This window comes from Mobula hypostoma, chromosome 10, assembly GCF_963921235.1.
Source record: "Mobula hypostoma chromosome 10, sMobHyp1.1, whole genome shotgun sequence".
NCBI lineage: Eukaryota > Metazoa > Chordata > Chondrichthyes > Myliobatiformes > Myliobatidae > Mobula > Mobula hypostoma.
In genome coordinates, this window is record NC_086106.1 from 114,116,901 (window position 1) to 114,131,387 (window position 14,487).

Consider the following 14,487-nt stretch of genomic DNA (forward strand, 5'->3'; position numbering starts at 1 on the left):
ATAGACTACTATTCCAAGCAAACTCACCACTAAAGATCAGACCCTGGGAATTAATACCTCCCTCTGCAACCAGATCCGTGGTTCCTGACCAACAGACCACAATCTGTAAGTGTTACAACATGCAGCCATCCTCGCCAGCCTCTGTAGTCTAGGTCCTCTAACTCTCCGGAGTATGGATAGCTGACATGGCCCTCTTAAAGATTCAGACCCACCCTGTTAATTGGCAGCCACATTTTGGCGCCAAAATTTTAATATTTAAAGAGCACCTGAACTGAGGTTCAGTGCTCAGTCATCAGCTCAAATTTGGATTCTCATCTAGCATCTAGTTTATAAACCTGTCTTCATTTCAGTCTCGTATTGTGTCTCGATTCTAGTCTCGGATACTCCAGCACTTGGGTGCTAACCAACCTCACCTAGGTGGCGCCACTTCCACCATCGTTATTCTCAACACAGGTGCTGCACAAAGCCCTGCTCAGCTTTCTGTAGACTCATGACTCAGTGGCCAGATTCTGCCCAAGCCCCATCTGTAAGGTTGCAGATATCACTGAAGTGGGCTGCATCTCAAATAACAATGAATTGGAGTACATGAAGGAGATAGAGAGCTTAATAACACGGTGACATGACAACAATTTATTTTTCCTCAACGTCAACAAAACAAAAAAGCTGGTCATCCAGGAAGGTTGCCGAGGGGTGGGGTGGCGGTGTTGGACCTGTCTACCTCAGTTGGGGTTGATAATTTCATGTTCTTAGGTGCGATCCACATCAATTGCCTGTCCTGATCCAACCATGTTGATGTCACGGCCATGAAGCCTCACCAACGCCTTTACTTCCTCAGGAGGCTAAAGAAATTCAGCATGTCCCCATCATCTCCGACCAATCTTTATCAATACACTAAAGCATTCTGTCTGGGTGCATAATGGCTTGGTGTAGCAACTGCTCTGCCCCTGACCTCCAGAAACTGCAGAGTTGTGGACACGGCTCAGCACATCGCAGGAGCCAGTGTTTCTTCTAGGGACTCTGTTGATACTTCTTGCTGCCTCAGTAAAGAAGCCAGCATAATCAAAGACCCCACCCACCCTGAGTAGTCACTCTTCTCCCCTGTCATATTGGGCAGAGGATACAAAAGCCTGAAAGCACATACCACCAGACTCAAGGGAACCATCTTGATAACACTGTTATCAGAGTCTTGAACGGACCTCTTGTACAATAAGATGGACTTTTGGCCTCACAATCTCACTCATTTTGACCTTGCACTGTATAATTTAGTCTTTCAGTAGCTTTTACAATTTATTGTTTTACCTTATTTTAGCTCAATGCATCGTGTAATGATTTGATCTGAATGAACAGTATGTTGAACAAGATTTTCACTGTAGTTTGGTGCATGTGAAAAATAATAAACCAGTACCAATACCAGACAGGCAGACACACGTATGCACACACACAAACACAAATATTCATGCAAACATATAAATACATCCATGCGCACACACAGAATAGATGCGCAAGTGTGAAATGCAGGCACACAAATAGATATACACCCATGTGTGCCACACAAAACACACACACGTGCATGCAAACACAAATATGCATACTTGCACATGTGCACACTCCCTTAGAGCACTGGAGTAGTACATTTCACACTTTACTTACTCCCATTCCTCCACAGCCACCGTCTTTGTATATTTGTCAAGTTGATAAAGGACTACATCAGTGACTTGATCAACTGAATGGACAAAATAAAGAAACAATGTAATTCACTGTAACTGATAGGTAACACTCATAGCACAGTGACAAGTGATGCCCTTTCTGACACAGAACAGTAAATCAAACGTCAAAAAGCACACTCGTTCCTTAGGTCTACTGGTAACAAACTGCCTGCATCTTTTTTCCCCTCTCAGAGTTCACACTTCAGATTCTGCAAATGCTCCAGCTCCCCCTGCCCCTGCACCCCCCCCCGCCCCATTCTGACTGGAGGAACAGCCTAGAGCTCACGAAGTGATTTACCGACAAGTGCTTGCTAGTGTGACAATGTAGCATGCAGTTTAATTGAAAAATAAATTGTTTATAATTAGCACAAGGTGACTCAGAAGGAATAGAATTGACACCAATGTGATAACACATTTCATAAAATATACAACAGAATTTTTTTTTTACTTAGCCTATGGGATGAGTTGGTAGGGGCAAAAGTCCTTGTCCAACTCTAATTAACCCGAAGAAGGAGATGTATTCTGCCTTCTAGAGTAGCTGTGGCCCATCTTCTCTCTGCTTATATTAGTGATATGTGACACTCAGAGGGCAGATTAGTATGAATAACTGCGCTTGTAGCCAGGATAGTGCCTATTGTGGCTATACAATGGCATGTCAGAGGCCACTCACTGGGAACTCTGTTGCCTGGACGTTCATCAGTAATACTAAACACACTGAACAGTTGTGGTTGTTTCTTATGGAGTTGTGGAGCAATACAGCCACAGGAACAGACCCTTTGGCAAATCTAGTCCATGCTGACCAATGTCCACTTTCCTCCATTTGGCTCGTATTCCTCTGAACCTTTCCAGCCCATATACTTCCCTTCAACCTTATTATTGTACCAGCTTCAATTGCTATCTCTGGCGATTTGTTTCATGTACACAGTACCCTCTGCATGAGGGAGTTGTCCCTCAGATCTTTTCTCATTCATTTTAAACATAGAACAGCACAGCACAGGGAACAGGCCATTTGGCCTACAATGTTGTGACGAACCAGCTTAGGAGAAAATACGCAAATGTGAATCCCTCCTACCTGCACCATGTCCATATCCCTCCATCTTCCTTACATCCATGTCCTTATCCAAACGTCTCTTAAAAGACACTAATGTATTTGCCTCTAGCACCAGACCAGGCAGTGCATTCCAGGCACTCTGAGTGAAAAAGTTACCCCTCACATCCCCCTTGAACCTACCCTCTCTCACCTCTGGTATTAAACATTTCAGCCCTGGGAAACTGGTATGCCTTGTCCACTCTATCAATGCCTTTCATAATCTCGTAAACCTCTATCAGATCTACCCTTAGCTTCCAGTGCTCCAACAAAAACAACCCAAGTTTATTCAGCCTCTCATGATAGCACATGCCTTCTAAACCAGGCAGCATCCTGGTAAACCAGGAGGCCTCTCCAAAGCCTCAACATCCTTCCTGTAGTGTGGCGACCAGAACTGCATGCAATACTCCAGATATGGCCTAACTAGAGTTTTATAAACTTACACCCTCCTGGTTTTGAATCCCTCTCCTTTGGGCAAAGACTATCTGCATTGACCCTATCTATGCCTCTCAGTATCTGATACTCCAAGAAATGCTTGCTCAAACTCTCCTTGTAACTCAGGCCCTTGAGTCCTGGCAATATTCTAATAAAGCTACTTTACCATTGTTGTTCTACTATGGCACTGAAACTTCAAGTTCCTCAGCATCCACATCACTGAGGACCTCACATGGTCTGTAAACAACAACTGTGAGATGAAAAAGGCACAACAGCGCCTATTTCGCCTCAGACGGTTGAGAAAGTTTGGTATGGGCTCCCAAGTCCTAACAACTTTCTACAGGGGCACAATTGAGAGCATCCTGACTGGCTGCATCTCTGCCTGGTATGGGAACTGTACCTCCCTTAGTTGCAGGACTCTGCAGAGAGTGGTGCGGACAGCCCAGCGCATCTGTAGTTGTGAACTTCAAGATTCTGGACATTTACAAAGACAGGTGTGAAAAAAGGGCTTGAAGTATCACTGGGGACCCGAGTCACCCCAACCACAAATTGTTCCAGCTGCTAAAATCCAAGAAATGGTACCGCAGCATAAAAGCCAGGACCAAAAGGCTCCGGGACAGCTTCTTCCACCAAGCCATCAGACTGATTAACTCACACTGCTTTGACTGTATTCTATGTTACATTGACTGTTCAATTTATTATAATTACTATGATTGCACATTTAGACAGAGACGTAATGTAAAGATTTTCACTCCTCATGTATGTGAAGGATGTAAGAAATGAGTCAATTCAATACAAGATTTTAGGTGCTGTTCCTGCTAAACAATATGTCAGCTGCTGAATTTGACTTTCTGGGCAGTACTAGTTCTTACGCCTGAACAAGATTTTCATGTATGAGCAATGCAGGGAGAACAGAAATGAGGACAAAAGAGGATCAAGGTTTCCCACCCAGACCTAAAAGGGCCAATTTTGCCTTTCAAAGTTCACAACAGTTAAAAGATTTGCCTCTTCTAGATCCTGTGGTGTTACAGGAAAGATACTGGCACAGATAGTGGAATGGCTGACAGGCAGGATGCAACAAGTGGGAATAAATGGGACTTTTTCAGGTTGGCTGCCAGTGACTAGTAGTGTTCCTCAGAGGTCGGTATTGGGACCACCACTTTTCACATTGTTTGTCAATGATTTAAATAATGAAATTGATGTTTTTGTGGCAAAGTTTGCGGATGATACAAAGATAAGTGGAGGGGTAGGTAGTGCTGAGGAAGCAATGCAATTGCAGCAGGACTTAGACAAACTGGAAGAATGGGCAAAAAAGTGGCAGATGGAATACAGTGTTGGGAAATATATGATAACATATTTTGTTAAAAGGAACAGTAGTGAGGACTATTATCTGAATGGGGAGAAGGTTCAAACATCAGAGGTGCAAAGAATCTTAGGATCTTCATGCAAGACTCCCAGAAGATTAATTTACAAGTTGAGTCTGTGGTAAAGAAGGCAATGCAATCTTGGCATTTATTCCAAGAGGAATAGAATATTAAAGCAAGTCATTAATGCTGAGCCTTTATAAGATACTAGTTCGACTGCTCTTGGAGTATTGTTAACAGTTTTGAGCCTGTACTCACTGGAATTTAGAAGAACAAAGGGTCAATCTCATTGAAATTTACAGATTGTTGAAAGGACTAGATAGGGTGGATATGGAGAGGATGCTTCCTATGGTGGGGGTATCCAGAACTAGAGGGCACAGCCTCAAAATTGAAGAGTGACACTTTAGAGAAGGGGTAAGGAGGAATTTTTTTTTAGCCAGAGAGTAGTAAATCTGTGGAATGCTCTGCCACAGGCTGTGGTGGACACCAAGTCCATGGATTTATTTAAGGCAGAAGTTGATAACTTCCTGATTGGGCCGGGCATCAAAAGAGATGGCGAGAAAGCAGGTGTATGAGGTTGAGTGGGATCCGGGGTCAGCCATGATGGAATGATGGAACAGACTCGACTGGTTGAATGGCCTAATTCTGCTCCAATGTCTTAAGGTCTTAGTGCCCCTCCTGTCAGGCCTTCCTTAATGGGGAACTCCGAAAGCATGGATAATGCAATTTATCGCATGGGTTTTCTCCAGATCTGGTTTCTTCTGGACCTTAAAGATGTGAAGGCTGGTGAGATAACAGACCAGTAATTGCCCCTACTCTTTATGTAAGTGATAGAATTTGGCAGGAATGAATGGGAAGCTAGGGAGCATAAAATGGGTTCAAATTGGATTAATTGGTGTTTGATAGTCCGCACAAACACATTTGAAGTTGTGTGAATCTGTGACTGTGGACTATGTGTTACATGTTACTACAAGGCTGAAAGTAGGAAGTGCAGGAAAAGCATGAAAAGTTGCTTTCTTGCACAAACATTGCAACAAATAGGAAATTTGTTCCAACTCAGAGTTAGAAGAATGTTGACTGGTTCTCCCACTCCACAATACTGGCTGACTTAGTGAGATCCTCCAGCGTTTTGTATGCGGTTATCTTGTACTCAGCCTGAATCACTGGATCCATCATTCCACCAGGCAGACTGGGTTAACCTTGGGGTCTCTGTGTCACATCTTGTACAGCAGCAATTTCACATCATAGACTACGGCAAAATTTTTCAAACTGGGAAAAAAAACCTACCTGATAACTTAATCTTCTTCACCACCTTGCTTGTGTTATTGGTGATGCAAACTGTGACGTCTATAGGTTCATTGTGGTAGTATATCTGTAAAAGAAATTTAGCTTGTATTTTCCAGGAGTTCTCCACACAACACTTAACTCAACAGCTGGAGCTGTCAGGTACATTAGGAAGCATGAATAAAAGAGCATTATGATCAAGGAGCTGATGTTAAAAGGGTTCTGGAGTTGTAAAAATGACAAAACACATCAAGTCTGTGCCTCTGCTGTCCCCATGTTATTTGGTAACAGCATTTTTCACTCACAATCCTTGTGACAATAAAATACAAAAATTGCTGTTTCCTTCTTGTTGGACTAGTATATTTTATCTCGGAAGCTCAGTCTTTACCCACAGGCATCCTACAGACTCCAGTACCAAACCCCTCCCTTTTAGAACATAGAACACTGTAATGATCAATAAACCAGTTGTTTGGAATCAAATGACCTTGCCTGTCTCAGGGCTGGCTGTGTCTAGTACCAGCGTTACTCCCTGCCCCTGGCACTGCTTCACTGCCACCTGTCCCAGACCCCTCCCGCAGCACTCCACCCTCACCATTCCAAACATCCTTTGCTCCCACCGGTTTTACAAACTCGCTCTCCACTCCACATTGATGAATACAATACATTTAAGAAATATTTAGATAAGCTCTTGAAGCACCAATAGACAGAAAGCTGTGGGCTGAGTGCTGAGAAATAAAATTGGTGTAGATAGTTACCTAATCATTAGAGTAGACATGATGGACTAAAGAACTTTTTCTTGTACTTTATGATTCTAACCATGAATAACTGCCCAGGACCCACTCATAAGACGATAAGATATAGGAGCAGAAGTAGACCAGTCGGCCCATCGAGTCCGTTCCACCACTCACTCATGGGCTGATCCAATTCTTCCAGTCAACCCATTCCCCTGCCTTCTCCCCATACCCTTTGATGCCCTGGCTAATCAAGAATCTATCTATCTCTGCCTTAAATACACCCAATGACTTGGCCTCCACAGCTGCTCGAGGTAACAAATTCTACAGATTTACCACCCTCTGACTAAAGTAATTTCTCCGCATCTCTATTCTAAATGGACGTCCTTCAATCCTCAAGTCGTATCTTGTCCTAGACTCCCTTACCATGGAAAATAACTTTGCCATATCTAATCTGTTCAGGCCTTTTAACATTCAGAATGTTTCTATGAGATTTCCCCTCATTCTCCTGAACTCCAGGGAATACAGCCCAAGAGCTGCCAGAAGTTCCTCATACGGTAACCCTTTCATTCCTGGAATCATTCTTGTGAATCTTCTCTGAACCATCTCCAATGTCAGTATATCCTTTCTTAGATAAGGAGCCCAAAAATGCACACAAAACTCCAAGTGTTCCTGCTCTTATATTCTATACCTCTAGAAATGAATGCCAACATTACATTCACCTTCTTCACCATCGACTCAACCTGGAGGTTAACTTTCAGGGTATCCTGCACAAGGGCTCCCAAGTTCCTTTGTATCTCTGCATTTTGAATTTTCTCCCTGTCTAAATAATAATCTACCTGCTTATTTCTTCCACCAAAGTGCATGACCATGCATGTTCCAACATTTATTTAATTTACCACTTCTTTGCCCATTCCCCTAAACTATCTGAGTCTTTCTGCAGGCTCGCTGTTTCCTCAATACTACCTGCTCCTCCACCTATCTTTGTATCATCGGCAAATTTAATCACAAATCCATTATCCCAAGGTCCAAATCATTGACGTACATCATAAAAAAGCAACGGTTCCAACAACAACCCCTGCAGAACTGCACTGGTAACCCGCAGCCAGCCAGAATAGGATCCCTTTATTCCCACTGTCTGTTTTTTTGCCAATCAGCCAGTGCTCCACTCATGCTAGTAACTCCCCTGTAATTCCATTGGATCCTATCTTGCTAAGCAGCCTCATCTGTGGCACCTTATCAAAGGCCTTCTGAAAATCCAAGTACAACATCTACTGTATCTCCTTTGTCCACCATGCTTGTAATTTCCTCAAAAAATTGCAGTAGGTTAGTTAGGCATGATTTTCCTCTCAGGAAACCATGCTGGCTTTGGCCTATCTTGTCATGTGCCTCCAGGTACTCCGTAATCTCATCCCTAACAATCAATTTCAACAATTTCCCAACCATTGATGTCAGGCTAACAGGTCAATAGTTTCCTTTCTGCTGCCTCCCACCCTTCTTAAATAGCAGAGTAAAATTTGCAATTTTCCAGTCATCTGGTACAATCCGGTCTATCGATTCTTGAAAGATCATCGTTAATGTCTCTGTAATCTGTCCAGCTACTTCTTTCAGAATCTGAGAGTGCATTACATCAGGTCCAGAGATTTATCCACCGAGATCATTAAACTTCCTGAGCACCTTCTCAGTCGTAATTTTTACCGCACATACTTCACTTCTCTGACATTCTTGAATGTCTGGTATACAGCAGATGTTTTCCATTGTGAAAACTGATGCAAAATACGCATTCAGTTACTCTGCCATCTCTGCGTCTCTCATTACAATATCTCCAGCATCATTTTCTATTGGTCCTATATCTACCTTTGACTCTCATTTACCCCCTATATATTCAAAAAAGCTTTTTGTATCTTCTTTGATATTAGTCACCAGCTTCCTTTCATAATTCATCTTTTCCTTCATTGTGACCTTCTGAGTTTCCTTCTGAAAGTTTTTTTATAAGCTTCCCAACATCTTCCCACTGGCTTTAGCTTCCTTATATGCCTTCTCTTTTGCTTTTACTTTGGCTCTGACTTCACTTGTCGGCCACGGTAGTGTCCTTCTTCCATTTGAAATTTTTTTCTTATCTGGAATATACCTTTCTTGCACTTTCCTTGTTTTTTGCAGAAACTCCAGCCATTGCTGTTCTGCTGTCCTTCCTGCCGTTGTGTCTCTTTCCAGTCAACCTTGGCCAGATTCCCTCTCATGCCATTGTAATTTCCTTTAATCCACTGAAATACTGACACATTGGAATTTAGTTTCTCCTTCTCAAATTTCAAAGTGAACTCAGTCATATTATGAATACCATTCCCTAAGGGTTCCTTTACCTTAAACTTTTTTATCACCTCTGGATCATTGCACAACACCCAATCCAGCACAGCCGATCCCCTAGTGGGCTCAACAATAAGCTGCTCTTAAAAAGCCATCCCTCAGACATTTTACAAATTCTCTTGAGGTGCAATACTGGTCTAGTTCTCCCAATCCACTTTCATGTTAAAATCCCCAACGATTATCATGACATTGCCTTTCTGACATGCTTTTTCGATCTCCCGCTGTAATTTGTAATTCACATCCCGGCTGCTATTTAGAGGCTTGTATACAACTGCCATTGGAGTCCTTCTACACCTTCCGATCCTATGTCAACCCTTTCTGAAGATTTAATATTATTTCTTATACACAGGGCCACACCACCCCCTCTGCCGACTAACCCATCTTTCCAATACACCGTATATTCTTGGATGTTCAGCTCTCAATGGTAGCCATGCTTTAGCCAAGTTTCAGAGATGGCCACAACATCATACTTGCCAATCTGTAGCTGAATTTCAAGATCGTCGATTATATTTCTTATGCTGCGTGCATTTAAATATAACATTTTCAGTCCAGTATTTGTTGCTTTGTTTTAACTGCACCACACCTCTATTACCCTGTAACTCATCCTACTTGCTGTGACTATGTCTCATCTTCTGCCTGTCCTTTCTATCATCTCTGTTGCACGTTACCTTTGATTTATTTCTGTTTTCCCTTTCCTCAGTCCGGTTCCCATTGCCCTGCCAAATTAGTTTAAACCCTCCCGAACAGCTCTACTAAACCTGCCTGCTAGGATATTGGACCCCTTTGGGTTCAGGTTTAACCCGCCCTTTTTGTACAGGTCATACCTCCTGCAGAAGAGGCCCCAATGATCCAGGAACCTGAAGCCCTGCCCCCTACACCAGTCTCTCAGCCAGACATTAATATGCCTGATCATGCTATTCTTGAGCTCGTTAGCACGTAGCACAGGCAGCAATCCTGAGATTATGACCCTGGAGGTCCTGCTTTTCAGCTTCCTACCCAACACCCTGAATTCTCTGTTCAGGACCTCCACCCTTTTTCTATCCATGTAATTGGTACCAATGTGTACCAAGACTTCTGGCTGTTCACCCTCTCCCTTCAGAATACTCTGCACCCGATCCAAGACATCCCATACCCTGGCACCTGGGAGGCAACACACCACGCGTTTATCTCTATCAGGCTGACAGAACCTCCACTCTGTTCTCCTCACTATTGAATCCCCTTGTTAAAAATACCCCCCTTAATGCTCTGATTCTAATCAGATTCTATGCTCTAACAACCATCTAAGTGAGGACTAAGGAATCTTAACTGAACTTTTCACAATTTACAATCTTACAAGCACCTCCTTGGTGCTGCAACATCTTCTACCATCAAATAGTATAAATTAACCAGTAAATTACCTGAACATCTTAAATTTAAACTAAAATCAACTCCAAAGGTTGTCTTGCTGGTTTAAAGCTAGAAGGCATAGGTTTAAGGTGAGGGGGAGGATGTTTAAGGGCAGTGAAAGTGTAAATTGTTCATGGGAAGAGTGGTTTGAATCTAGAATGAGCTGCCAGAAGAGATGGTGGAAGCAGCAACAATAACATTTAAGAAGCATTTGTATAGGTATTTGAAAGAGCAGGCCATAAAGGGATATGGGACTATGTGGGATTAGATTTGATAGACATTATGGTTGGGGTGGACTTAGTGAGCCAAAGGACTTATTCTGCACTATATAAGTTCAAGTTTAATAGTCATTCAACCATACATGAATATCCATGAATACACCCAAACGAAACAGCATCACTCTGGGGCCAAGGTGAAAAAACACAGTACCAACAGTCATACACAGCACAAAACACATATAGTCCATATAGATAGCAGTAAAATACAATTATGCAAAACAAAAATAGTCCAAATCCCCGAGTCCATCAATGTTGCAGCAGGCTGCATTCAAACACAATCTAGCTTGTCTACTGCTGATCAGACACCAGTGGCAGCATTGACTCCAGAGGGGACACTGAGCCATACGACCTCTGGCACTCCAGCAGAGCACCAAATCTGTCGCCTCCCCACGGGCAGCCACAAACAGGAGGCACCACAGCTTAAGGCCTGGTCCTCACTATGACCAATGCCATGCAGCTTCACTGCTCTCTATCCCTGCCGTTTGCCAAATATTTAATAAATTGGACTTGCAGCATTCAACACCAGCAATGTCCAAGAGGGTCTTGTGATCGTAAATACTGTTTTAAACATACAATAACACCTTTGGTTGACCCCATACAAGCTGCTGCATCCAAGTGTACCACCATCTTATTGGAAAGTAAGTTATAACATAATTTAGCTTCTCTATAGGTCTTGTTTGCCTTTGTGGGACAAGCTGCATCATTATGTCCATTCACATCAGCACATACTGCATTTTCTATGCAGTTTTTACTTGCTGTTTCCATGGTGAATGACACCATTTTCTTAAAATGCATTGTGTTACACATTGTATTCACATTTTATGTTACATTTTTAGAAAAGTATTTTCATTGAGGCTTGAGTGTATTTAGATTAAATGGCATTCACTAATGCTTGTTGGACTCAGGGAAGGCTGCAAATATCACAGGGATTACTACTTAGTGAAAGATCAGCCAGCATTGTCCTCCATCTACTGATTGGATTAAGTGGGATTATTTAGTGCTTTGCTCGAGGGCTTTTATAAAAAGTAATTACATTTTCCAAAAAAAAAATTAAATAGTGGATTTTTTCCATTCACCTTTTCTTTTTCTCCCCCTCTTCGTATGGTCTGATTTCTGATCCTGACACTGGTTTGAGCTGACAGTGCAATGATATAATGTTTAGGGGTGAGAGTGTGTACCCTTGTACATTGGACGATGGCCTTCATTGGCACAATATGCCCTTATTATATTATAGGGACAAAGTTATGCTGTTATGGGGAGAAGTCAGGTGTATGGGGTTGAGAGGAATAATAAATCAGACACACTGGGATGGTGGAGCAGACATTATGGACCAAATGACCTAGTTCTGCTCCTATGTCTCCTTGGTCTTATTAGGAGGATATAGGATTTAGCAGACACACAGCACAGAACTGCCATTTGTCTTTAAAAACTCAAAGAACCAGCGTCTGTTATGTACTGATTTCTAATAATGTTCTTATACACAGTAGCTAGATAATAGGAGACATGTAAGTGTTCTGAGTAATAATTCATCAAGGTATTGAATGAACAAAATGCATGAATTTGTAAAGAATCTTTCAGCTTCAAGAATTCCACAAGTATAGTCCACGAAGCATATTTGGAGATTGAGGTGTCAGGGAGGAGCTCCTTAGACTTGTGAAAGCCATGGAGGAAATTTGTCGGATATCTGGAATATGCTGATTTGGGTCAGGTTGCAGATTAGTGTGTGTACGTACTGTTCAGGGAGTGTTGAGAGAGGGTAAAGGTTTCGATGAAGGCAAATTGCACGCAGCAAGCTCCCACAATAATAAGCGGTTTACAGCCTACTATCAGTCTGCGCCTCTGCAGGTGCACTAAACAGTCACAATAGGGCATTAGGGTTGGGAGAGGAACAATTATTTTTCTTCTGAGTCTATTGCTAGTAGATTTAGAAACACTGCAAAGCAAAGGACCAAAGTTATATTGATAGGTCATCAACCTGAAACTTTAACTCTTTTTCGCTTCCCACAAATACTGCTTGGCTTGCTAGACATTTATTGAATCCTCAGGGCTGCAGGCTGGTGTTCAAATTTGGGATTAGCTTCACCTGTCACAAGTACATTGAGATATTGAAACATACAGTGAAATGTGTCATTGGCAGGCGAATGACCCACTCAGTCCAAGGATGGACTGGGGCAGCCGACAAGTGTTGTCATGCTTCTAGCACCCACGTACTAACCCTACCTCATATGTCTTTGGAATACAGGAGGAAATCCACATGATCACAGGGAGAACGTACAATCCCCTTACAGAGAGCTATAAGGGATTGAACCCCGATCGTGATTGCTGAGCCAGTAAAGTGTTATGCCAACCACTGTGCTACCACCCTGACTAGGATATCAGGATTGGAATAACTGGTTGGGATAGGGGTGGGTTTTTGGAGAATTCTGCAGTGTGTCAGTTGGAGAGTGTAAGGTTGTCAGTGTTGAGCACTTGTCAGAAATTGGTGGTCACCAGCATGGTGAGGGGGTGGAGAGGACCAAAAGAGATCAGAGAAACAAATACTCATAGGCATCCAATCAGAATCTGGCTCTAAGATCAATAGTAGATTATTTTGAAAGATTACTGAATTAAGGGCAATGGTGAATTGGCACCAAAAAAAAGGAATTGAGGCCTGAGGCAGATCACGACCATAGTGAATGGCAGGGCACGCTTGGAGAACTGAATGACCTGCTCCTGCTCCTATATTCTTACAACCTATTATGGAAGCAAGGAAATTATAGGCCAGCTAGCCTGACTTCAGAGGTTGGGAAGATGTTGGAGTCCATTACTGAAGCTGAGGTTTAATGGTACTTGGAGGCACAAGATAAAATAGGCCAAAGTCAGCATAATTTCCTTGAATGGATATCTTTCCTGACAAATCTGTTGGAATTCTTTGAAGAAATATGCAAGGTAGACAAAAGGGAGTTAGTAGATGTTGTATATTTGGGTTTTCAAAAGACTTAACAAGATATTACAGGAAAGAGACGAGCAAGGATAGAAGGTTGGTTGACTTGCAGGAGGCAAAGAGTGGGAAAAAGGGGGTCTTTTCTGCTTTGGTGCTGATGTTCTGCGGGGACCACTTCTTTTCATATTACATGTCAAAGATTTGGATAATGGAATGGATGGTTTGAAGACTGGTAGTGTTGAGGAAGGAGGTAATCTGTAGAAGCAATTAAACAGATTGGGAGAATAGGCAAAGATGTGGCAGTGTGGTGAAATGTATGATCATGCAGTTTGGTAAAAGGAACAAAGGCATACACTATTATCTGAACAGGGAGAAAATTCAAAAATCAGAGGTGCTAAGGAATTTGGGAGTCCCCGTGCAGGATTCTTTAAAGGTTAACTGGCACGTTGAGTCTGTGGTGAGGAAGGCAAATGCAATGTTAATATTCATTTCAAGAGGACTAGAATACAAAAAACAAGGACATAATGCTCAAGTTTTATAAGGCTTTGGTCAGATTGCACTTGGAATATTGTGAGCAGTTTTGGGTCCCTTATCTAAAAAAAGATGTGCTGGCATTGGAAAAGATCCAGAGGAGGTTTACAAGAACGATTTCAGGAATGAAAGGCTTAACAATATGAGGAGCATTTGATAGCTCTGGGCCTGCACTTGCCGGAGTTTAAAGAATGTGAGGGGATCTTATTTAAATGTACTGAATATTGCAAGTCTAAAATAAAGTGGATGTGAAGACAATGTTTCCTATTGTGGGAGAGTCCATGACCAGAGAGCACAGCCTCAGATTAGAGGAAAATCCATTTAGAATAGAGAAGAGGAGGAATTTTTTTTAGCCAGAAGGTAGTGAATCTGTGGAATTTATTGCCATAGACGGCTAT

At 42.3% G+C, this 14,487-nt stretch overlaps 1 protein-coding gene across 1 annotated transcript in view; it reads right to left on the reverse strand.

The window, feature by feature from the left end:
* The window catches only part of LOC134353129 (beta-arrestin-1-like), a 76,605-nt gene that overhangs the window by 27,099 nt on the left and 35,019 nt on the right, over nt 1-14,487 (reverse strand). Inside the window, exons 10-11 of the mRNA XM_063061069.1 lie at nt 5,880-5,964; nt 1,651-1,723 (exon numbers count right to left, since the gene is read on the reverse strand). Coding sequence (XP_062917139.1) covers nt 1,651-1,723; nt 5,880-5,964 — 158 coding nt within the window. The remainder of the gene's footprint in view (nt 1-1,650; nt 1,724-5,879; nt 5,965-14,487) is intronic.